Source organism: Triticum aestivum, chromosome 1A, assembly GCF_018294505.1.
Source record: "Triticum aestivum cultivar Chinese Spring chromosome 1A, IWGSC CS RefSeq v2.1, whole genome shotgun sequence".
Taxonomy (NCBI): Eukaryota; Viridiplantae; Streptophyta; class Magnoliopsida; order Poales; family Poaceae; genus Triticum; species Triticum aestivum.
The window spans coordinates 552751225-552776794 of NC_057794.1; the positions used below are offsets into that span (position 1 = coordinate 552751225).

A 25570-nucleotide genomic window follows, 5' to 3' on the forward strand; every position below is an offset into this window, starting at 1 on the left:
TATGACACACTAGATCATTGACGGTGCGCGTTGCTGCGCCCGTCTATTTTGAATGTTTTATGATAGAGAGGTACGATTTTACTGTAAATAGATGGAGACAAGATAACTACGGAAAATGCTGAAATAGACTAAAATAATTTGTTTCATGAATGTTCCCTTTTTATGAAAAATACTCCTGTCGGTAGTAAGTAATAACCTATAATACGGTAATTGGCAATGGCTCCTAGGTGCATATGCATCCATTGTTTAAATACACGTTTTGAAAAGTTGAAAAATTACGAACAAAAATCCCGCGCGTATATTCAGACATTCTATGTGCGTGCACAAAGTTTTCGGTGCAAAACAAGGTTTTTATTGGCTTGTGTAAAAAAGACAATTTCTGATGCTTCATTACAACTATTCATTTTGCATTTCTTTATCCTTTTTACACAAGCCACAGAAAATGTCGTTTCACCGAAACTTTGTGCATGCACATAGAGTGTCCGGATATACCCGCGGGATTTTTGTTCCGAATTTTTTAACTTTTCAAAATGTGTATTTAGCCAATGGGTGCATATGCACCTAACATGGTGTACTAAGGTAAGATAGAGCAACTCTCAGTAGTAAATAATATCCTAAAAGATAATAATAGTGTACTAAGCTAGGCCAGAGCCACAACTATAGGTTCACTCTAAAAATGCAAAAAAAAACCACCACATTTTTTTGCGAATGAAAAAACACATATGCGAGGACACCGGTAAAATCTTTATAATCTGCTTGTAGCTCTGCATACAAAGAAACCTCATTTCTGAGAAACATGTTCTCTGTTGCACGCTCACTGAAATGATAAGAACATGTTATTAGCAGAAACACAATAAAATAAAATCCCTTACTTTTGAGGTCTCAAACTTATTTTTCTACTGCAAGAAAGAAAAAACTCACTAAACTACACCTGAGGGAACGAAGCCTGAAGTTGATATTTTCTCTGCCTTCTTCAACTCCACAACCTGAGTGGAAGACCTATGGGCATAGCTACCATAATTCCATGCACATCCTCCATTAGCTCGGTAACAATCCAGACAGCAGGTCAATGGAAACAAGAATCCACCACTGCTTCCAACACTATTGGGAATCGAGACAAGAAATCATCTCATATTTGGAGCGGGAAAAAGATCATCATTCTACTGCTAAAAGTACAACCTACAGCATAAAGTATACAGGAAATGCTCAAATGATCATCTAGCGCGCAGTGCAGTACAAAATTCATCTGCAAATACAGCATGATAAAAGAAAAGGTACATACTAAGAGAAGTTGCATAAGCTTTTGATATTTTCTTAGCAAATAAGTGCTCAAATGATCATCTAGCGCAAAGTGATGTACAAAATTCATCTGCAAATACACCACGATAAAAGAAAAGGTGCCACTGGTAGAAAAAGAGGCTTCCGTCCAGCCTCATTAGTCGTGAAACTGTAGGAACCGCGACTAATGAAGTCTTTAGTCGCGGTTCGGCAGACGAACCGCGACCAAAGGCCTGGGCCCAGGGCGCTCGGTGGCCAGCTGGTGCACGTGAGGGGCTTTAGTCGCGGTTGGCCAGGCCAACCGCGACTAAAGGTGCGCAAAGGCCTTTAGTCGCGGTTGGCCAGGCCAACCGCGACTAAAGCTCCTCCCCTATATATACCAGTTCAGCACGCTCACTTAGCCATTTGGTGCCACTTCTCTTCACAAGCTTCACAAGGGGGTGTAGGTTTGCTTTTGGTTCCTCTTATGCACACAAGGTGTTTGATGAAATGCCCTAAGAGGGTGAAACAAACATGATATGAAGTGTTGGAGCCACACTTGAGGTTTCTCATTTATTTTTTCCTCCTCGATCGCGGTTAGCAACTTGAACCTTTCATGCATGTGTGTCATTGATAAAATATGCATGTGTGCAGTTCATTGTTTAATTTATATTGTTTGTAGCTAGTTAGTTTAACAAATGCATGATGGTTAATTATATATTTTATATTATAATAATGCAGATGAATCGGCAATGGATGTACGGTAACCGACTCTCCGGCGAGTTCACTACGGGTTTGAAAGATTTCCTCGTAGTGGCTAATGCGAACAAGTAGGGGGGTTTTGTTATCTGTCCATGTGTTATCTGTAAGAATCAGAAGGGTTACTCTTCCTCAAGAGATGTTCACATGCATCTGCTTCGGCACGGTTTCATGCCAAGCTATAATTGTTGGACCAAGCATGGAGAAAGAGGGGTTATAATGGAAGAAGATGAAGAAGGGGATGATTTCATCGATGAAAGCTATCTTGCTCATTTCGGTGATACTTTCATGGAGGATGCTGAAGGTGAAGGGGAAGGTGAAGAAGAGGCACGTGATGATCCCGTTGATGATCTTGGTCGGACCATTGCTGATGCACGGAGACGCTGCGAAACTGAAAAGGAGAGGGAGAATTTGGATCGCATGTTAGAGGATCACAGAAAGGCGCTGTACCCCGGATGCGATGATGGTCTGAAAAAGCTGGGCTGCACACTGGATTTGCTGAAATGGAAGGCAGAGGCAGGTGTAGCTGACTCGGCATTTGAAAACTTGCTGAAAATGTTGAAGAATATGTTTCCAAAGGATAACGAGTTGCCCGCCAGTACGTACGAAGCAAAGAAGGTTGTCTGCCCTCTAGGTTTAGAGGTTCTGAAGATACATGCATGCATCAACGACTGCATCCTCTACCGCGGTGAATACGAGAATTTGAATGAATGCCCGGTATGCACTGCATTGCGTTATAAGATCAGAGGCGATGACCCTGGTGACGATGTTGAGGGCCAGAAACCCAGGAAGAGGGTTCCCGCCAAGGTGATGTGGTATGCTCCTATAATACCACGGTTGAAACGTCTGTTCAGGAACAAAGAGCATGCCAAGTTGTTGCGATGGCACAAAGAGGACCGTAAGTCGGACGGGGAGTTGAGACACACCGCAGATGGAACGCAATGGAGAAAGATCGACAGATGGTTCAAAGATTTTGCAGCTGACGCAAGGAACATAAGATTTGCTCTAAGTACGGATGGCATGAATCCTTTTGGCGAGCAGAGCTCCAGCCATAGCACCTGGCCCGTGACTCTATGCATCTACAACCTTCCTCCTTGGTTGTGCATGAAGCGGAAGTTCATTATGATGCCAGTGCTCATCCAAGGTCCGAAGCAACCCGGCAACGACATCGATGTGTACCTAAGGCCATTAGTTGATGAACTTTTACAGCTGTGGGGTGGTGTCCGTGTGTGGGATGAGCACAAACAAGAGGAATTTGACCTACGAGCGTTGCTTTTCGTAACCATCAACGATTGGCCTGCTCTTAGTAACCTTTCGGGACTGTCAAATAAGGGATACAATGCATGCACGCACTGCTTACATGAGACTGAAAGTGTACATTTGCCAAATTGTAAGAAGAACGTGTACCTTGGGCATCGTCGATTTCTTCCGAAAATTCATCCAGTAAGAAAGAAAGGCAAGCATTACAACGGCAAGGCAGATCACCGGCCGAAGCCTGCGGAACGCACTGGTGCTAAGGTATTTGATATGGTCAAGGATTTGAAAGTCATCTTTGGAAAGGGTCCTGGCGGACAATCAGTTCCGAAGGGAGCTGACGGGCACGCAGCCATGTGGAAGAAGAAATCTATATTCTGGGAGCTAGAATATTGGAAAGTCCTAGATGTCCGCTCTACAATCGACGTGATGCACGTTACGAAGAATATTTGCGTGAACCTCTTAAGCTTCTTGGGTGTGTATGGGAAGACAAATGATACAAAGGAAGCACGGCAGGACCAGCAACGTTTGAAAGACCCTGATGACCGGCATCCGGAATGGTTTCAAGGTCGTGCCAGCTACGCTCTGACCAAAGAAGAGAAGGTCATCTTTTTTGAATGCCTGAGCAGTATGAAGGTCCCGTCTGGATTCTCGTCCAATATAAAGGGAATAATAAACATGGCGGAGAAAAAGTTCCAAAACCTGAAGTCTCACGACTGCCACGTGATTATGACGCAATTGCTTCCGATTGCTTTGAGGGGGCTCCTGCCGGAAAATGTTCGAGTAGCCATTGTGAAGCTATGTGCATTCCTCAATGCAATCTCTCAGAAGGTAATCAATCCAGAAGTTCTACCACGGTTACAGAACGATGTGATCCAATGCCTTGTCAGTTTCGAGTTGGTGTTCCCGCCATCCTTCTTCAATATTATGACGCACCTCCTGGTTCACCTAGTCGAAGAGATTTTCGTTCTCGGTCCTGTATTTCTACACAATATGTTCCCCTTCGAGAGGTTCATGGGAGTATTAAAGAAATATGTTCGTAACCGTGCTAGGCCAGAAGGAAGCATCGCCAAGGGCTATGGAAATGAGGAGGTAATTGAGTTTTGTGTTGACTTTGTTCCTGACCTTAAGCCGATTGGTCTTCCTCGATCGCGGCACGAGGGGAGACTAAGTGGAAAAGGCACGATCGGAAGGAAATCAACGATATGTATGGACGGCCATTCTCTGACTGAAGCACACCACACTGTACTGACCAATTCCAGCTTGGTGGCTCCGTACTTTGAGAAACACAAGAATATTTTACGCTCGGATAACCCGGGGAAGCCTGAATCCTGGATTAGGAAGGCCCACATGGAGACTTTCGGCAGTTGGTTGAGAAAACATTTAATGAATGACAATGATGTTGTAGATCAGCTGTACATGTTGGCCAAGACACCATCTTCGACTATAACGACTTTCCAAGGGTACGAGATAAATGGGAATACATTTTACACGATCGTCCAAGATAAAAAGAGCACCAACCAAAACAGTGGTGTCCGCTTTGATGCAGCAACCGAGAATGGGCAAAAGGTCACATATTATGGTTACATAGAGGAGATATGGGAACTTGACTATGGACCCTCCTTTAAGGTCCCTTTGTTCCGGTGCAAATGGTTCAAGCTAACAGGAGGTGGGGTAAAGGTGGACGAGCAATACGGAATGACAATGGTGGATTTCAACAATCTTGGTTACCTTGACGAACCATTCGTCCTTGCCAAAGATGTCGCTCAGGTTTTTTATTTGAAGGACATGAGTAGCAAACCGAGGAAACGGAAAGATAAGAAAACGATCAGTACATCATGCGATGATCCAAAGTGCCACATTGTTCTTTCAGGGAAAAGAAACATCGTGGGAGTGGAGGACAAGACAGACATGTCAGAAGATTATAATATGTTTGGTGAAATTCCGCCCTTCAAAGTGAACATTGACCCAAGCATTAAGTTAAATGATGAGGATGCTCCATGGATACGGCACAATCGTAAGCAAGCAGGGACACAAGGGAAGAATTGATGTGTAATAATTTATTGTACCAAACTTTGTATTTGGTCGATGAACTGAATGATGTATCAAACCTTTTGTCAAACCTTCAAGGGGTTTTAAAATGAATTAGTTTTATTTTTCTGATTTTTTTGATATATAATTGTATTTTTAAGATTTTAAAATGAATTAGTTTTATTTTTCTGATTTTAAAAGGAAAAAGGAAGAAGAAGAAAGAAGGAAAAAGGAAGAAAAAAACAGAAGAAAAAAACAGAAGAAAAAAGGAAAAACAGAAGAAAAAAACAAACAGAAGAAAAACATAAGAAAAAAACAGAAGAAAAAACAGAAGAAAAAAGAAAAAGGAAAAAAGGAAGAAAAAAAGAAAATATGCCACCTACTGGGCCACCACGGCCTGAATACGACTAGAAACCCATTAAAGGGCCAGGATTCAGGCCCGCAGAAGGCCGAGTAGGCCCACAGGCACATAGTGACAGAATAGGCCCGTAAGCCTGCATTTGAGAGGAGCTCGAAGTGGTGAGCGCAGCCGCGCTTATAAACCACTGTCGAAGCCTCTCGGCTAGCGAGGTGGGACTAAACATCCCACCGCACCGCGCCAGTTCTAGCACAGACCTTTAGTCCCGGTTGGGGAGGCGGACCGCGACTAAAGGGTACCCTTTAGTCACGGTTGTTGTCCCCAACTGCGACTAAAGGGTCTTTCTGCGCGGGAACGGAAGCGGCGCCAAAACCCTTTAGTCCCGGTTGGGGAGGCGGACCGCGACTAAAGGGTACCTTTAGTCGCGGTCCGCCTCTCCAACCGCGACTAAAGGTGCGTCTATAAATACTGCACTTAGCAGTTTTGCCACTTCCCATTCTCCTCTCTCTCGACGCCGAAGCGCTGCCCCGACGCCGACGCCGAAGCCCTGCCCCGACGCCGACGCCGACGCCGAAGCCCTGCGCGCCGCCGCCCCCGTCCCCAGTGAGCGCCGCCTCCGCCCGTGCCCTGCCCTTGCCCGCCGCCCGTGCCTTGCGCCCTTGCCCGCCGCCCGCCGCCCGCCGCCCGCCGCCCGCCGCCCTGCCGCCCGCCGCCCGCTGGCCCTGCCTGCCGTCCTCCGCGCGCCGGCAGAAGAAGAAGAAGGAAGAAGAAAAAGGAAGAAGAAGAAGAAAGAAAAAGGAAAAAGGAAGAAGAAGAAAGAAGGAAGAAGAAAACAAAAGAAAAACAGAAGAAAAACAAGAAACAGGAAGAAAAAGGAAAAAGGAAGAAAAAAGAAAAAGGAAGAAAACAACAGAAGAAAAAAGAAAGAAGAAAAAAAAGGAAGAAGAAAAAAAGAAAGAAGAAAGAAAGAAGAAAGAATATGTTTTGGAATTCATTAATATTTTTTTGTTTTGATGAATTTTTTTGTGTCTAATAAAATCAATTTTTTGAAATACACGAATAATTTTTAAATTCACGAATATGTCATGAATCAGTGAAAAAATTAAATACGTGAACTATTCTGAAATCCCTAAACATATGTAACGAGTGCCAGAGAACAAGCGGCCAACTTAGGTATTACTCTTCGTGAACTGTTAGGCCTTAATGAGGCGCCAGTGAAGGAGGTAGTAATTACATATGTCAAGAATGGGCCTCTCGTCGAGCCTGCGCAGGAAAAGGATCTACCTCCACAAATGAAAGGTCTGCTGAAATGGTACAAGGGTTACATAAAAAATAAAAACGCCAAAGAATATATTTATGCGGAAGTTAGACATGAGCATCACTTCAAACATTACTATGTACAAATTGAACTGAGTGAATTGTTCCAGCTTTTCAATCTGCGCGAGCTCGATAAATCTATCATCAGTTGCTACGTTCTGTAAGTGATTTATTAATTTCTACCCCATCTCGTTCATATTGCCTGCACTATATATATGTCCTAACTATATTGTTGTGTCCGCTATTATACATGCAGAATGAAGATTAAGGAATGCAGAGTAAGGAACATCCATGATGTTGGGTTCATTGACCCACACATCGTTAATGGACATGTGTTGGAGCGTTACCCCGCCGACGTGGAGGCAGACCTGTGGCAGTTTCTTACAAAGCAGGAACTCAAAAGTGATATTCTATTTCCTTACCATTTTGAGTGAGTGTTTCTGTCTTGAGCACATTCTCTTTTGTTTACTCCATGCATGGTATGTGGCCGGCTAATCGATGAGTTATGCATGACGTACTGTGCATGTATCGTGTCCGCAGGTTCCACTGGATTCTGCTAGTAATTAAAGTTAACACCTCAGAATGTCTCGTCCACGACTCTGTGAATATGGATCCAAAGCTTTGGGGCGGCATGAGAAGAATGCTGCAGAAGTAATTATTTTCATTCATTTGCGCTCTATATCGATCGGCCTATTTCGTTCATTTCCTAATATCAAGTAACTAATTAATAACTCTCTTGTTCATTTAATTTTCTTTGCCTCGTAGGGTTTGGAGACGGTTCGTAGATACAAAGGTCGGTGAATTCAAAAAAGAGCTAGAATTCAAAATGTTAAAGGCTAAGAATGCTGGGGATATTCAGCCACCGGAGACCAATCTATGTGGATACTATGTCTGTGAGATGATCCGGAGATACACCTCTGAGCGGGTTCCGAGTGATACCAATGCTCAGAGGAATAACCTCCGGTGGATGCTTAGTCCAGAAGCTCGCTTCCGACCACTTCAAGAGGAACTAGCTGGATGGTTCAGCAGGGAAGTCCTCCATCCTAAAGGAGAACACTATTACGAGGACGTAGAACTTTATATGCATTAAATCATGTATGGAAACTTGTTCAAAATTGTATATGGTCATCCGATGATATTGAATATATATTGTATATTCCTCTTGAATTCTTTTTGGTTCTAATTTCAAATTTATTTGAAATTGTACATTCATATGCATGTATGTAGTACCGTAGAATATATGAAACTCCTTCAAAATTAAAATAAAGCACAAAAGAAATAAAACAATACAAATTAAACAGAAAACAGGTTTAAGGGAGGGGGCTAAAACCCTAAACCTGCGGCGGCCTTTAGTCGCGGTTGGCCAGAAGAACCGCGACTAAAGGTCCTCCGCCCCGACGGCCACCTGGCGCCCACGTGGACGGGCCTTTAGTCGCGGTTCTTAAGCAACCGCGACTAAAGGGGGGGGCCTTTAGTCGCGCCCGTTCGGTCGCGGTTGCGCAACCGCGACTAATGGCAGTTGCGAACCGCGACTACTAAGAGAAGTTACAAAACAAGCCCGATCATTTGCGTAAAATAATCCTACCCCGTAAATAATATCAAAGGTTTGGATGAATCAACTAAAGGTTTTGGATCACCAAGGCCATTAAAGTCAAAATCTAATATAGACGGTGATATAGTGCCAGATAGACATATTGTTGATCTTTTTTCCTTTTTTTGTCGAAAATATGGCCCTAGGGCCTCATTCCATTTATTGATCATAGAGGGGGGAAATCTAGAGTTTGGGGAGTGACAGTTAATGTTCGATTACAAGCTGCCTGGTTTCGGCTCGGGGTATTATCCTACAGTATAGGATCACGACAGTCAGATTACAGAACAGGGAAGAGTGACCATGGTGGCTCGAACATCCTGTCCAGCCGCCGAGATACTTATAGGAAGATGGATCATCTAGTAAGAAGATGAAACACTGAAGGCATCATCCAAAATGACTGATAGAATGATAGACAAGATGCAGTCCTAGAAAGTAAGGTGCACTGGCGCATGTGCACATGACTAACTGATGTCTGGAAAGTAAGAAATAGCCAACATATTTAGGAGCAAGCCATACGGTGCCATGGTTATACTAATTAACTACTGGCTAAGAATGTATTTCAGTATTTCTTAATTAAGTTTGAATTTTGCTTCCCAGCATTTAACATTTCACAGTGTAGTAACATTAAAAGATAGCCGGTAATGGGGTTGACTATTGAAGCAACCAATTTCGTCAATAGTTTCGAGAGTTCTAGAGAAGACAACACCTGTATGGAAATATATCACAACTAAGCAACAAAATCAGGAGATGCACATTTGCAAGAGCACGAAGATAAGAACAACTGATGGTACTACAACACACTGACCTAATTAGCTGATTTTGCAGCACAATATCTTGCTGGATGTCGGCTCCTCCTGCCAATCAACTGATAATCTTGTTAAAAGCGTATGAGAAGGAAACCAATGCTCCTGTTAAAACGTAGGAAGGGAGAACCAAATTTAATTCTGAAAATCAAAGCTCACGGTCACAGGGGATAGGGCTAGGCGTGCAAGAGGATCAAAGATGGGATTCATCCTGATTGGGGGGGCATATAGGGGCGTCAAATACAACGCCGGGGAAAGGGAGCTAGGCCATTGTTGTAGTAATCACAAATGCAAGGATATGAAGACAGCAAACTGATGGGAGAAGCGCAACCGAGGTGCAGGGGGTTAAGATTGGAGGCGAGCACTAGGAGATTAATACTGATATGTAGAGCCGCATGTACTGAGGCAGTTTCAGGTTGGCGAAAAACGTGCAACTCTATTAATCCCGCACATCACCCGTGATAAATGCTTTCAAGAACCGACGATTGATTGTCTCCTTGAACTCCGGTGGATCGGTTTCCCTCCTCTGCCTCATCGAACAGTCAGATGAAGCTTCCTCTCTTACGTGCATCGGTGTGCGATCCGGGAGGCTCAGACCAGGCGACCAGCTCGGTCCCATGGTCTCGCTATGCATCGTCGCCATGGGATCTGTTGCCCCTGCATCGGTCGTGACCACCATGGAAAGATCCTCCATGGAAAGGCGTGGTTAGCGGAGGCTGATATAGGCCCATTAGGCCCAATTAATCTGAGACACCCAAAAAAGTGGCCAGAGTAGCTGCCCAGGACGGTTTGCGATTGTTAATAGCAAAGGAAGCCAGATTACGTGTGATTCATAGCAAATCTGATGGCCAAAAGTGCTTAGCATTGACGATCGAAGGGACGTGGAGGGTGATGGACTGAGAGGGCTCGAAAGTTGCACAGTTTTAATGTATCTAAATTGTCTGATATTTCCTTGCGCAGAGTTGGATGATTCATCGGAATATATATTTTGGAATCTGATTTTGATACAATATTAATGCAGAACTCCAACTTGGAATATAAATTGTGGAACTTGATTTTGGTACAATTCATAACTCCAATGCATTCATCATGTATGTAATCTACTATAAAGAAAAAGTGTTCACGTGCTTTTGTGATCTAGTACGTCTGTTATCTTTACTATGATTGCTAGATGTTACGCATTTTGTAGCTTGACCGTCATGCGCCTGGTTTCATGAAACTTATCATACAGTTTTGAGTGATGCATGGAGGCCAATGGTAGCTGCATATCAAGTCACTCTTATATCTGACAAAAGAAAATAGTAATATGTTGCCTCCTTGCGTGACCACCGTGGACTTCATGTACTGATCTTTTGGGTAAGCATCGTTGTTTTGTTAAGAATGTTGGATGGTCACTTTAAATATATGTGTCAAATGTACCTTTCTTTAAGGTGTATGCCTGTAGGCAGGGTGATCTGGGGAGGCCCAATCATCGAGCCCGCGCCCTGGAGTTAGAAGACAGGTTCATCTGCATGCTTCAATATGATGAATCAGGAAAGCTATACATGTTCTATGCTATTTTAACTGAGAGAGAGCAGCATGAGTGATTAATTAGCTAGTTCATGCTCTTAGTAGTTGTCCTCTCATGTCCGTGTTCTTCGTCCTGAACTTAATCTCAAAGAGTGATTTGCTTTTGTGGTGTTATGAACGCTTATAATATCATTACCATTTTAGCACTCGATGATATATTTGCTTCTGGTACAAGTGAATGTTTCTTCTTTAAGCTAGTGTTGTTGGTGATGATATATATGATGCAAGAGTTTTTATATTAATATGATGATGATGATGAGTTATTATATCATTTATGAAAGAAACCGCAGATTAGTTTCAACTGGATGGATTCTAGCTAAGTGATCAAGTATATGCCATATCCATATTACCTCGATCACTTAATTAGGTGATCAAGTATATATAATATGGATATGACATATACTTGATGACTTAGCTAGGATCCACATGCATTCAGTTAAACTAATCTGCGGTACATTAACCTAATGATTTAACAACTCATTATAATGTAAAACAATCACTAAATTAAATTGAAAACACAAAATTAAAGTAAAAATAAAAATAAAACCAAAACACACCCAAACATTTAGTACCGGTTGGTGTTACCAACCGGTACTAATATCCTACGCGCCCACGGAGCTGGCTCGTGTCACGTGGTTGCCCTTTAGCACCGGTTCGTGTTGAACCGGTACTAAAGGGGGGGGGGAGGGGCTTTAGTGCCCACACTTTAGTGCCGGTTACCGAACCGGCACTAAAGGCCTTACGAATCGGTGCTATTGTCCGGTTCTGCACTAGTGCTGTTATCTTTACTATGATTGCTAGATGTTACGTATTTTGTAGCTTGACCGTCATGCGCCTGGTTTCATGAAACTTATCATACAGTTTTGAGTGATGCATGGAGGCCAACGGTAGCTGCATATCAAGTCACTCTTATATCTGACAAAAGCAAATAGTAATATGTTGCCTCCTTGCATGACCACCGTGGACTTCATGTACTGATCTTTTGGGTAAGCATCATTGTTTTGTTAAGCAAGTTGGATGATCACTTTAAATATATATGTCAAATGTACCTTGCTTTAAGGTGTATGCCTGTAGGCAGGGTGATCTGGGGAGGCCCAATCATCGAGCCCGCGCCCTGGCTCACGCCATCTCTTCTTCTAGTGTGGTCACAGTTGTTGGTGCAGCTTGCATTCCATCGTTCAGGTTGAGCGGCTACTCTTTTTTACTTCCGATGTAGGGTAGTAATTGATCGGCGGTCGGCGGATCTTGTTGCTTCATGGCTTCGCTGTCCAGTCAGATCTTTCCAGACGGTAGTAGCATTGTTGATGTTGTATCCTCTTCCATCATTTACTTTCACGTGTCCTCAATGCCCCGAGGATTTAGAGCATCTACAGCCGCATCTAGAGTTTCTTCAAATGTCTGATGATTATCATTGCTATTGACAACATTGTTGCCAATTTTTTTGAAGTGCCTAAATTATTTTGTTAGGATTTTTTTTTGACATGAAATTATTTTGTTAGGATTTGGCATAAATGAGAGGGGTCTCACCCCGCGTGTTTGGGCGAGAGATTGATGTTTGTGTTCTTTTCTCGTAGATTCATTTTTCCAAAACAATTTATCTCTTGAATCATGCCCCCAAATCATGAACAGTTTACACTATTGCATTTCTCGAGTTAAGGTTTTTGAAAGTAGATCACATGTTGATAGATTTCGACAAACCTATTTTAGTCAAATATGTGCTCCCAACCAGTAGTAATTGTGCTTACAGTGTTGTACCCTCAACTAGGACTAAATTGTGCTTTCACAAGAAGAAACACAACTTTATTCCCGCGAGAAAGCACACTTGTGCTCCTCGCGGGAGTGCTCCCGTGGTGGTGAAGCAAAATAGTGTTCCCAACGTAAAGTAAATTGTGCCCCCAATGCAAAGTAAACTGTGCTTGGTGAGGAAACACACCTATGCTCCCATGCAAAGCATACTTGTGATCCCATGGGGATGAAGCACAACGATGCTTCGGGTGGAAGCACATTCTGTTACACGCTGAAGCACAACACGTCGACGCTTCTGATAGACAAAAACCAAAAAAATGGAGAAACAAAAAAGAAAAGAAAAAGAAAAACCTTGAAAGCCGAGAAAAAACAAGAAAGAAAACAATGTGCCTAACTGGGAAGCGTTTATCGTGCAACATGTGGCGGCAATAGGACACACCACCTAAAGCCGCTGGAGCGCTTCTGTGCGCAGAGACTGACCCCGCACATGCACCCCCATTGTTTAGAAAGTGGTACACATTTTTTTACAACAATAGAACTTTATTCATCAAATAGCAAATGGTCATTTACAAGCATAGATGAAAAAGGAAACCCAATTAATTGCTCCCAGGGTATGATGATTGCCGTCGCCAAGTGAATATCAAACGGGGGCACCTAATCAGGGGTGCCCCTGGAAGGCTCCCACAACAGACGTTTTGGTGGACTGCGAGCGCGTCAAGTGGTGCGCTCATCCACAACCAAGTGCCGCACGCCGGGCGCACCAGCGGGAGCATACTATTTTCATGGCTTTTTGGTTTCTGGATTTTGCATCCTTTTCTATATTTTTTTCATGTTTTTTTGGTTTACATGTGCTTTCCGTGTGTGTACAATGCAATTTCGGTAGTTATTTTTCACTTCAGTTGGAAAATGAAGCTGGATGTTTGGGATACTATAAGTGATCAAGGGGTGGCAACTCATATTACAGGGGAAAACTTTGCATAGAGTTTCATTACGATTAATGGGTGGCTTCGCCATTGTATACGTCATTAGTCCGATTCTTCGTAGGAACTACCCTCGCGTGAAAAGCATGGTCATGCTTCACATGAAGCGCATTTGCAATTTTGTGCCTCCCATAAGTGAAGCACGGATATGCTCCCGCGTTGTGCTTCATAAAAAAGTGAAGCATGATGTGCATTTGCATCTTTTTGGTTTCTTGTTTTTTGGTTTTTTCGATTCTGTTTTCTTCATTTCCCCTTTTTTGTCTTTATTTTTTACCGATTCCTGATTTTTTGGTTTATGTTTTTTTCTTTTTATTTTTTGCCTGTGGATTTTTTCTCCTGTTTTTTTATTTTTTTGGGGTCTTCTGGTCTTCTGGTTTCTTGGTCCTCATTTTTCTATTTCCGCATGAAAGCGCAATTGTGTTCCTCGCTTGTAAGCTCCAACCACGCTTCCTCAAAAAAGTGAAGCACGCTCTTCGCAAAAAGCACAAATTAGTTTACTTGGAAGTACGTGTTAGTACAGTTTGTAAGCACAAGTTACTACTAGTTGAGAGCATAGATATGCATAAAAATGTTTATCAACATAAGATCTAGTTTCAGAAATCTTGATGCGAGAAATGCAATGATGAAGACGGTTCATGATTTAAACACACGATTCAAAATATAAAACATTTTGAAAAAAGAAATCTACGAATAAAAACACAAACAAAATCACCGTGCCTCTCGTGCCCGGGAGAAATCCCACCAAAAATCCTTTGAAGGGGTACTGAAAGTCAAATCTGAAAAGAGAAAAGGAAAACAACGAAAAATAAAAAAAACCGTAACAAAAAACACACACAGAAAACCCCCCGAAAGAAAACCAACTCCCGAACGAAAGAAACAGGAAGGAGGGAACGGACGCGCACGCTGCCTCCTGGGCCGGCTCATTTCCCCCCAGGCTTTTAGATGACAGCCCACCTTTCTCAGGCCCACAGCCTAATGAGGCACTCCTGAATGGGCCAAATAAGTGGGTTCGACGAGAGAAGCCAGCCCAAGAGGCCCCGGACACCCTCGTCCTCCACCGGACCACCGCGGCGCCACTCCCCTTCGTCGGCCGCCACCCTCTCCGCCGGTCCCCTGCCTTCACCTCCACTCCGTCCGCGAGCCCGGCAGGCGACGCCGGAGGCCAAACCCCACCGCCCGCCCCTCCCTCCGCCCTATCAAACACCCCCTCTAACTTTGCCTCCCAGATGGTCTCCTCCAGCCCCGCCCCCACGGGGGCGGCGGTGCCCGAGTCACCGTCCACCATCACGGACGGAGCCGTCAGCGGCGCACTCCCGCGGACGGAGGCCTTGGCCGTGCACTACCCCGGATACCCCTCCTCTCCCGCTCGCGCCACCCATACCCTCGGCGGCCTCCCCGCTATCGCCAAGGTACGCACACCTAGAACCCTCACCCCTCTCGCTTCCATCAGGCAGCGCAAGCGGAGTGACCTCCTTCCGCTTGTTCTCCGATCCCCCGCAGGTCCGGAGTTCCGACCCCGGCTCCCGCCTCGAGCTCCGCTTCCGCCCGGAGGACCCCGATTGCCACCCGACCTTCGGCGAGCCCCGCGCCTCCACCGGCCTGCTCCTCCGCCTCTCAAGGCCCAAGGGAGGCTCCGCGCCACCGCGTGCTGAGGTGGTGGCGCGCGTCCGGACCGCCTACCATTTCGATGGTGAGCGCTTGGCCACAACCTGTTCGATGAAATGCCTCGGTCTTTATTACGCTTTGGAACGGCTGTCATGTTCCAAGGCTCGCCTCTTTTGACCAGTTGGAGCAACTCTAGCTAGTAGCTAATAGATTATGATATGGTGTTTACCAGTATGATACACTATGTTGGACTATGGATGTTACAAATATAAGACTTTATTTGGAGGCAATGATGTGTTTGAATGCAGAATTTTGTACACGCAAATTTGCTCATACACAAGTTTATGCAGGCATGGCAGATTTTCAGCATGTCGTCCCAGTTCATGCTGCTCAAGTGAGAAAAAGAAAACGGTTAGATTGTCCCAATGTTAAAGATGATTTGGGCACTGGTAGAATACCTTCGGACTTTCTCTACTTTGATGATGCAATGGCTTAATGTTGCCATTTCTGATCACTCCTTTCCCCTTCTGCATGGCAGATAAGGCAGGAGGTCTAGACACGGATGATGGAGATGTCATGATGTTGGTACCACCGCTCTTCGCAATAAAGGATAATCCAACAAACATAGCGTAAGTGCTCCTAGTTTCACAGTTTACAATGACGTTGAATTTGGGTGGGTGGTGTGTGTGTGTGTGAGTATTTATCAGTATCTGATTTGCTGCTGGTACCTCAAATATCTGCTGGATATATATAAATAACCATGACTATATCTGTGGCTTGAAATATTTGAAGTCAATGCTAACCTAAACAAGCTTTGTAAATTTGTTGTGTTCATCTTCTAGTTGAACAACTCAATTGTTGAAAGTCCTTTTTTTTTCTCAAATCATCTCCAGTGACGAGTCTCTTTTGCTTTGTGCAATCATCATGTTTTTTTTCTTCGTCACCTGTAAAGGAATGACAGTAGGTTCGGTTTCCTATAAGTGCCGCACGATTTTTTGCCGACAAATGCCTTTCATCAGCACACTCATTCACATGGTCAACGTTGTAGCACCAGTTGTGTGGGCACATGAATCTTCACTAAGGCACCGACAATAATTTCAGAATTGATCAGAATGCTCCCAAATATTATTTTTATCTAGATAAAAACATGTTATTCTTACTTTCTCACCCTTGGAAAAGTGGAGCTAAGTTGTCTGCGTAGCTTCTGGGATTAGCTCCACTAGCTTTTAAAATTTTATTTCACCATTATATGTATATATATATATGACAAATAATATATCATTAAAATATTGCTTAATAATATTTACTGCAATTTTTTAGGCTTCTACCATCGACCAATGCACTATCCAAGAGCATGCAAAGGGGAGTTGTGCGGCATCGGTGGGAGGTTGATCCTCCTTGCATGGACCTTTTCTGTTGCTTATCTGTTGCAGTGATTCTAGGTTCTCATGAATGTCTACTAAATATAATTGTGACATTTTTCTCAGTTTACTCTTTTGGTTAAACTGTACTCGGCCCTACATTGCTAACCAACACTCTAAATAGCAGTAAGCGGTAAGAGACATGCCGCTCGGTCTGAAAGCGGTTTAGCAGTTATAGATATGACTATTTATGTGCAGTCAGGCTTTACTTAAAAGGTGGAGTTGGTGAGCGGTGGTATTCTCAGCATCTCTCCTTCTACCTTCCTTAAATATATGATATCTACAGGAGTTACAACTGGGATATATGATTTCTATTTATCCATAGCAACGCATGGAAATACGGCTAGTCATAGAAAACACACAACTGAACATTGAGTTCTGAATTTTTGTACTGTTTCACCTGAGGGCATTGCTAAGGGTTTACTCTACATCATCTGTCTTAAGTGGTGCTGTCAAACCTGCTTCCTTAATAGTTTCTTGAGGAAGCGCTCATGAATCTTAGTGAGGATGCCTCAAAAGAGCAAGTAATCCTTCTACATGCTATGTGTATAGCGTGAAGATAGACCTGTGACTAACTCATAGTAGCTGCTATCATCGTCGCAAAGGCTGTTATTTAGAACAATGTTACTTCCCTGTCTTGATTTACCCTATATTTTGTTGTATTGCACTACATTATTTGCTGAATATGTACATATGTTACACTTTGCAATAACTTCAGCTATATTTGTTGCTGTAACATTTATCCCTTCGAAAGCGGCTAATTAGTAACTAAGTCTCTATCATATCTTTGCTGCTTTATGTTGATAGTTTTGTGAGGTATGATCAGTTGTTGTGAGATAGGCTGCTTCCCACCCATCATTTTCAGAGGAAAATGGGAGCAGCCTTCATAGCACAACTTTTTGCCATATGTAGACATTCCACTCAAGTTTTTTATATTGCTCTCATTGCACCTTTGGTTACCACGCTTACTTGAATAGCGGTTAGGACATTTTTTTCTGCTACCTCATTCAATGCCTTCTCTTGGGAGATGTGTCCATTGTAGTTGGTGTGAAATAGCTTATTGACTGCATTGGTGATGACTGTTTTTCTTTGCTTGCAGATGGATATTGAACCAACCCTTGCACTTCCTTTCAACATTCAAGATATCCTTTGTTTAGTGTTATACCATCAACTTTGTGTACTTTCTTAATAAACATAGGACAACATCTTACATGTTACTCTGTTTTATAAAATGTTTGGATCTGTCACCTGACTTCACATATTGTATTGAGATTGCCATCAGAAGCATCCGTAACTAGTGTTAAGTGCCACTTTCAACATTTGAGGATAGAAAGGGACCAAAATGCATTTGATGGTGGAGCTTGGTCTCAGGTCAGGTCCCATGGGCAGGGGCAGGTAAGGCACATGACATGGCCGGGTTGTAGGTGAGCTCGGCCTTAGGTAGGGGCATTGCCGCTGTCCTCAAATCAAGTCATGGTCAGCACTATGTAATCATCGAATATGGGTATTCTGAGCGCTGACCATTGGAAGTGAATCACAACACTGGTGACATCTGTTTCATGTGCGCCACTGCAAAATATGCAAGCATAGGTGGCAGATCCAACATCTTTCTTGCACACTTCAAGTGGCATATAAGATATATTGCCATTTGCGTGTATGATATTAAAGCAGTTGGAGCTTATGGTTTTGAGCCAAAATGAAGGAATATTGAAGTAAGCTAACAAGGAGTGAGAAAATCAAGAGCTAAAAAATAATTTAGAGCTAGGCAAAAGAACGGAAGAGACCAAAAACAGGAAAAGAGAGAACATTTTGCACGAGGAGGTTAGTATGTTTATTTAGGTTCCATCAAGAGACGTACTAGAGTCTTGACTTTGTGTTGAGGGGCAGAGTTCTGTATGCTTCTTGGGAAAAAAATTCTTTTGTTTTCACAGTTTATCTGCCTTGCATTAACATTTTACTCTTATCTCAACTCATATTAGCAACTGCCATGGTGTAATTAAGGAATTTATATTATTATTTCTGCATAATTTATGGGAATCCTTTTTTTAATCTTTCTGAATTATATCCATTTTTTATTCCGGCGTGTCAGTATCCTCATAAATCCACAACCTTGATGTTTAGCTTCCCAACTGGTAGTCGGTTCCCTTTCTCCCGGATCAATGAAGAAGGGAGAAGTCAATTGATTCTTCCAAAAACCCGGAAGCGAAGTGCTATGCTGGGGTGAGGGTGTCGGTTATTTCAGAAGTTGGAATGACAAGCAACCCAGTAATAGCACTCCTTTATATTTCTCCAATATAAATAATTGTGCTCCCTGTCAATGCATTTATTTTACACATAAGTGCCTCTCTTACAGTACTGTGGTAAAAGAGAACACCAGCAATAACAATGACACCACCCATATTTTCTGATAATTTTATGTATCCTTTTGTATTTGGAGATAGAACAATGCAGTGGTGACATGCGATGGTAGTATAATTTTTTTGCCATAAATGACCCTTTATGTTTAAAACTTGGTGTTCCATTATGACCTATACTCTGTTATTCTGACGTGGCTATCCATGAATTTTCCTCGTAAGAGGATGTCTTTGCAAAATCTTAGATAGTGCTCCGAGGAAGGAAATTATCTTCCTCATTTCCTCAAGCATATCCTTGTTTACCTTAATTGCCATTTACCTGTCCCCAAGAAGGTTAACTGGGAAGACCACATACCAAGGAATTCGTCAGAGTGGAATTCGCAGATGGCTGTGTGCAAATTATTTGACGAGCGTCCTGTGTGGCCAAGACAGTCACTTTATGAACGTTTGATTGATGATGGTGTGCATGTGTCAACAAGCCAGTTCAAAAGGTATCGTTGTTTCTTTAACTCCTGAATCATTTAGGCCTTTCAATATGTCTTAACATCTTCCAACTATCGTCTCTTCATTCATTTTGTTTCTTTTTGTGTGCTTGCTCAGCCTTTTGTTTAAAGCTGGATACTACTTCTCTACTGGACCCTTTGGTAAATTCTGGATCAAAAAAGAATATGATCCTCGTAAAGATCCTGAGTCACGAATGTAAGCACTGCTTTGTTGAACTATTTGCTTATTTGACATTCATTAAATATTCTTTTGAGAGCAGAGCCTATTACTTAAATTGTAAGGAATGCTTCTGATGTTTCTTTTTTCAGCTGCAAATATCAATGACCATAAAGTTGTCATATCAGAACCTATGAAATATGAGCTACCCTAAAAAAAAATTTGAAATGCGAACTCCATTATCAAACATTGACAAGTCTTATCTTTCTGAACTACACTACATTAGCCAAATGGTTTTTCCTTTACAGTTGAATCATTAGACTACTGCTAAATTTAAGAGAAGAGTGCAAATGCAATTCTTTTAGTATATGGATAATGCGGTGATGGGCTACTTAATGAGAAAGCGAGATGAGAATGAAAAATATATATTACTAGATTGCTTCTCGGTAAAAGTATGTAACTGAAATACATCCTCTAGAACTTATAAGGGTTACATCTGCTGTCTGGGTGTTGGATTGTTGGATAGGTCTGGGTTGGTTTGGAATTCAGATCAGCATATCTCTATCTCCTGTTGACCTGTTGTCCTGGCCCCACAACTTCTCTATTCCAAGGTTAGTAACATTGTTAGCAATCATATTATAACGCTACAACCAAGGTTAAATTGTAGAAAAAAACAATCCAATCAAGTAACATCGATGAGGATGGGCTGGATGCCGGTTCTGGGCACCGACCTTATTGATTGGTGATCTTCTCGGGAAGGTGAGGGCCAACTCTCAAGGGACGTGAGAACTGCGATCCTGCTCATCTTCTGGACACTTTGAAGGCACTGAACGGAAAAAGCCTAGCCAGCCACCAGCTTCACGCCTCCCCCTGTATCTCGCCCAGAACCATGTCTCTCGCAATGTAGCCAGAAAAGGTCAAACAGGAGATCTTGGCCTTTATTCCCTGCTACTATGTGTCCGTCTGGATGTATCCTTGAAAAAAAAAGTAACATCGATGATCAAATCTACTTCCAAAAGAATAGTTCATCTAACTAGAGACAACATCCATCATATTCTCAGAAACCTTCTTTGAGGAGTTCCTATCCTGAAAATGTAACTTCTTCCATGTATGAGGAGAAGAAACTTTATGACAATCATGCTTTAGCTTTGCAGTCAAATGTTAAAATAACCCGGAGTAACAAACTTGTAGAAAGGAGAATCTCTTAGCTACATTTCTTGCGACCACAATCTTTCTTTACCTATGCATTTCATTCTTGTCTTGGAACTCTATTTCTTGGCTATCTTAGAATCTTTTAAAAATGATGTTCTTGTGCTAGATATCAGCGAATTGATTTTCGCATGCCTCCTGAGCTAAGGAATCTTCAAACGAAAAGGCACAATGGGTGAGTCATATATTTCTTTTTGCTTGCATTTCGAGCCACTGTTATATCATTGCATTATTTAAAAGATCTGTCTCTCAACTTCCCCGTTGTTTCCTATATTAGTGTCTCGTTGTTAAAAATACTTCGTAATACTATATAGTTACTAGCCTTTTATTACTGGCGAAAGAACTTGGTGATCAAAAGATGCACACTCTACTCCGTGCCCATGCCCAAAACGGGATACACCTAGTAAATGTAATACCTTTTTTAAACCTCATCATGAATTCCTGCCACACCTCGTGTGAATCCAATGGACGCCAGTGCCCACTGTATAAGATTTTAGTTGAATATAAGATACTGATTTGTTTGCAATTCAACTAAAACGTTTGTGTCCATTTTTCAGTACCCAAAACAGTGAATGTATGTGCCAATTCTTAACATTAGCCTGCTGATTTGAGCAATAATAAGCATGTTTCTGTTACGTAGATTTCTCAGAAGTACGTAGTATTTCTTCACTGAAATAGATAAATATATTAATTTAGCTTGATTGTGGGAAAAGGTGAACATGGTAATAGTAGGAGCTGTTCTGGAGTTAAGTTAGGTACTTGTTATGGTGCGTCAAACTTCACGCTGCAAAGTTTTGTCATAGTGATAGTGACCATAATTGATTCCACCTTCTAACTGCAATTGGGTGGGACTTTGTAGAGGACTTGATTGTAATTAAATAGTGAAACTTCCGTAATGAGAATTTAGGTCATACATCCAGGTGCAATTCTCAAACACTACATGTGCATAAAGTGTTGAAGCTTCATTACAGATAGGAAAATAAAATTGGCTTTGGCATATTCTAGTTCTCCACTAAGGGTTTCTATCAAAATACTTTTGAACTGTAGATGTAGTAATGCATGTTCCACTATGAGTGTTTTCAAGGTTTTCTGTTGAACTACTGGGTCACTGGGAAGAACTAATCCTATATACCTAAATAATTGATCCCCACTAACTCTAATTCTCTCAACATACAACTATGCCAAGTCACCATGCCACCATGCATGGGAAAAGACCCACGCTAGCATACACCATGCATGCTACTCATATTCAATAAATATTCTACAACTATATAATAATTAAATAAAATAAAAAAATTGATAAACTTCTTCTCCTTTATTCATAATGTTAATATAAATACTAATGTTTCAATTCCATAATGTTAATATAAATACTAATGTTTCATACTATCAGATCTCATTGAAATAATTGCATCCAGTTTCCACAGCAACACACGGGCATCATCTCTAGTATGAGCACAACACGAACCATGTAATAATCCTGACAGTTTCCCGATATGGTGAACAAATGCTTAGCTCTTCACTTTTATTTGTGTCAATCCAGTTGAACAATTATGGGGGCAAATCTGCCGTAACATATTTAGTTCCTCACTTCATATCTCCAGATGATTGTGTTCTCTGGTGCCTGGTGGTGTCATTGTCTGTTCACAAATAAACTTGGGTTATGAATGGCTTTGTTTAAATGCTGCTCTCTTTGAATAAGAAGGCCTTTACATTTGCTGCTTGTTCTTCTCCCTCCTGCTTATACATTTTTTCTTTTCTTTTGACATGTAAGATCTGAGAAGTGGTCAGAGATGTGCAAGCTTGAAAGGATGCCATCGAAAAGTTTCATCTTCCTGCAATTATTTGAACTGAAAGATGACTTCATTCAAGCCGAAATTAGAAAACCTTCTCATCAATCAACTTGCTCAGTGAGTAACTAAATATTTGTTTTGATGCTTTTTTGGATAGAAAGAACATAAACATTGTATGGGCATAACATATCAACTGTTACTTATCTACTCGTGTATCTGACATGAATTAACTTTTGTGGCATTTTGCTGGCCTTCAGAAATCTCACTGTACAATCATTGTAAGTGTCTTGTTGAGGGAAAGTGTCAGACTACGTAGTTTTTCTGTTGCAAGCAGCTCTGCTTGCGTACCTTCATCGACCACTTTTAATCATACCAAGTTCTCCCAAATTTGCTGTGATCATAATCTGTGTAATAATCTTGATTCATTGCTTGTAACAACATTTCTTTGCATGCATAAACTAACTAATTCCTATGTAGCATTCGACAGGTTGGTTTTCTAAGCCAATGATTAAAAGTTTGAGGTTACAACTATGCATAAGGTTCCTCTCATTATGTCCTAATGAAGATGCCAAAACCCTTTTGAGAAGTTCCCATCAACTTCTTGAAAGGTCCAAAAAGCAGGAAGCTATTTGCAGATCTGAGCAACTGAAGGAAAGAAAAGATGTTGATGAAGGTTTAGTCTCATCTACTAGTCAAATGCATATTTGTTTAATACTTATGGGCTCTGGCCGCTGGGTACCCTGCAGACATAGTGTATGTTTCGCGTTTCGTGATTTGTAGACCTCTTACTGAGCAGTATGAACTTGCTGCGTACCTGCATCGTTCAAAACAATTTTCATTGAGCTAATTATATACTGCTTCGATGGCTTTATTAATCTAATTTTGTGAACCAAGATTCATTTGGAGCTATTTTAGGTTTGACTACTTATGAGCTCACGAGAAATTCCCAAAAGGTTTATAGTACTAGAACATGATAGAAAACTTGACCTGTGAGTACAATATTCTCTTTGTTTGCACTGGACATATTATCCACATTCTAACTTTTTCTAGCACTATGCTATCTTTAAGGAAATTCGTAGAAAATACCCAAGTGCACTATCTAGCTTAAAAATGCTTATGAACAAGGTTCATGTTTCTATATCCCATTTTCGTGCATGCTAGGTTTGTACTTCTGTTTGTATGGGCTTTGATACAAGTTCAGGTCAATTGGTAGCTCGTGTGTTCGATGAACAAATGTTTGTTCTTCTTCCTAGAGAGATACTTAAGCACATCCATAAAAAAAAGGGCAGCCCGGTGCATGTAGCTCCCGCTTGCGCAGGGTCCGGGGAAGGGTCCGACCACTTTGGGTCTATAGTACGCAGCCTTCCCCTACATTTCTGTAAGAGACTGCTTGTTAAATCCTATTTATTCTGCAGAAGCTCCTGCTGAACATGTTGGATCTGAGGATCAGATGGACACTAACAACTCTGATAGTGAAGATGCTGATGACGAGGAAGAGGAAGATAAAGAGGAATCAGATGGTTATGATTCTCCAGCCATGGTATGTGTCACTACTTGCACCTTTGGCCCTATAATATGCTCTACAGTAACTAATTGTTTACTATATCTATGTAGGCCGAGGATGTTCCTGATTTCGCCTTACATGAGTCCTGTATCCTTAATACAATTCATTTTATGAAATTTGATTTCTCATGGGGAAAAAGTACCAGGCTGTTGCAACTTTGTGCCCATTCCTCTCTGTGCCTGACACTCATCTTTTTCCTGTAAGGAAGGTAGCAGTAAAAATATTACAATATGTTGGTTAACAAAGAGTACAAACACAACAAGTTGGGCTACGGTTTCACTCACTTTCTGCAGCAGTTAATTCATGACCTGGGGAGAAGGGAACTGGGCTAGTTCTGGTTGCTTAGTGTAAACTTGTTGATTTCCCTTTCTTGCAAATATTTCAAATGAGTTACCAGATTTTACATTTTTGAGGTTGGAGTAACAAGAAGCAGTACTTAAGGTTGCGATTACTAACCAAAGTTTCTTTTCTCAATCCTTGAGTCGGCTTTTACATGGTTAAAGAACCTTTGCATTGCATTGATTTTTTTCCCTTTCTCTTTTAATATATGAGTGTTGGAAGTTGTGTTGCTGGTGTTTTCCTATAAGATGTATCAGACACACTTGGAGAAGGCTTCTCCACTGGATACCTTGAGGAGGTTTTGCGCAGCTTTCCACTGAATGAAGATGGCCAGAATAAATCAGGTGATGCCCTTAATAATGGTGAAGCAAGTGATGGGGAGTTTGAAATTTTCGAACAGCCTAGTGACGATGAAGAATATTCCGATGGTTAGTGGGGCCTTTTGGGGAGTGGCAAGATATCCTCAGGTTATATTTTATGGGCCGTTGTTGACAGTACTTTGTTCATTGGATTTTAGGCTCTAGGGTTGTTTAGGATTTCATAGCAGGTTGTTTAGCTATCTATGGAGCTAGATATTTAGCCTTGTTAACATGATGTTGGATGTCACTAGAAGCTAGTTCACTATAATTGTCCTGTCAGCTACTCCCTCTATCCCATAATATTATGATGTTATTACATCCAATATGTGAGTATATTGGATGTAATAGCATCTTATATTATGGGATGGAGTATTTCTTTAGTGCTTTGTATTTCCGGCCCGTGCGTTTTCAATGGAGTGTGGTTTCGTCGTAGTGTATTGCACTGTTCTTGTATTCCGCCCGTGCGTTTTCAACAGAGCGTGGTTTCGTCGTAGTGTATTGCACTGTTGTGTTCGTTACTAGTGTACTCTGGGTGCTGTCAGATTACTACCCTAAGAAAAACTGTGAAGGTTGCTTCCAGTTTGACACGATTTCTACACGG

The 25570-nt window shown here is 41.9% G+C and overlaps 1 protein-coding gene across 1 annotated transcript; it reads left to right on the forward strand.

Annotated features, from left to right (window-relative positions):
• Positions 1-14700: 14700 nt before the first annotated feature.
• On the forward strand, positions 14701-25237 carry LOC123066744 (general transcription factor 3C polypeptide 5). Its single transcript, XM_044489778.1, has 14 exons — positions 14701-15074; positions 15166-15355; positions 15621-15719; positions 15809-15899; positions 16591-16657; positions 17791-17833; positions 19365-19536; positions 19646-19744; positions 21024-21089; positions 22689-22824; positions 23185-23380; positions 24123-24247; positions 24322-24358; positions 24868-25237. Exons 1-14 carry the CDS (start codon positions 14892-14894, stop codon positions 25041-25043), a joined length of 1680 nt encoding a protein of 559 aa, XP_044345713.1. The 5' UTR covers positions 14701-14891; the 3' UTR covers positions 25044-25237.
• The last annotated feature ends 333 nt before the right edge of the window (positions 25238-25570 follow it).

Bases quoted from the DNA above. Each gene is read 5' to 3' on its own strand.
- LOC123066744 (XM_044489778.1), top strand. From the start codon at position 14,892: ATGGTCTCCTCCAGCCCCGCCCCCACGGGGGCGGCGGTGCCCGAGTCA. The intron at 21,090-22,688 runs GTGAGTCATATA...TTGACATGTAAG, and splicing joins CAAACGAAAAGGCACAATGG to ATCTGAGAAGTGGTCAGAGA. The intron at 22,825-23,184 runs GTGAGTAACTAA...ATTCCTATGTAG, and splicing joins CTCATCAATCAACTTGCTCA to CATTCGACAGGTTGGTTTTC.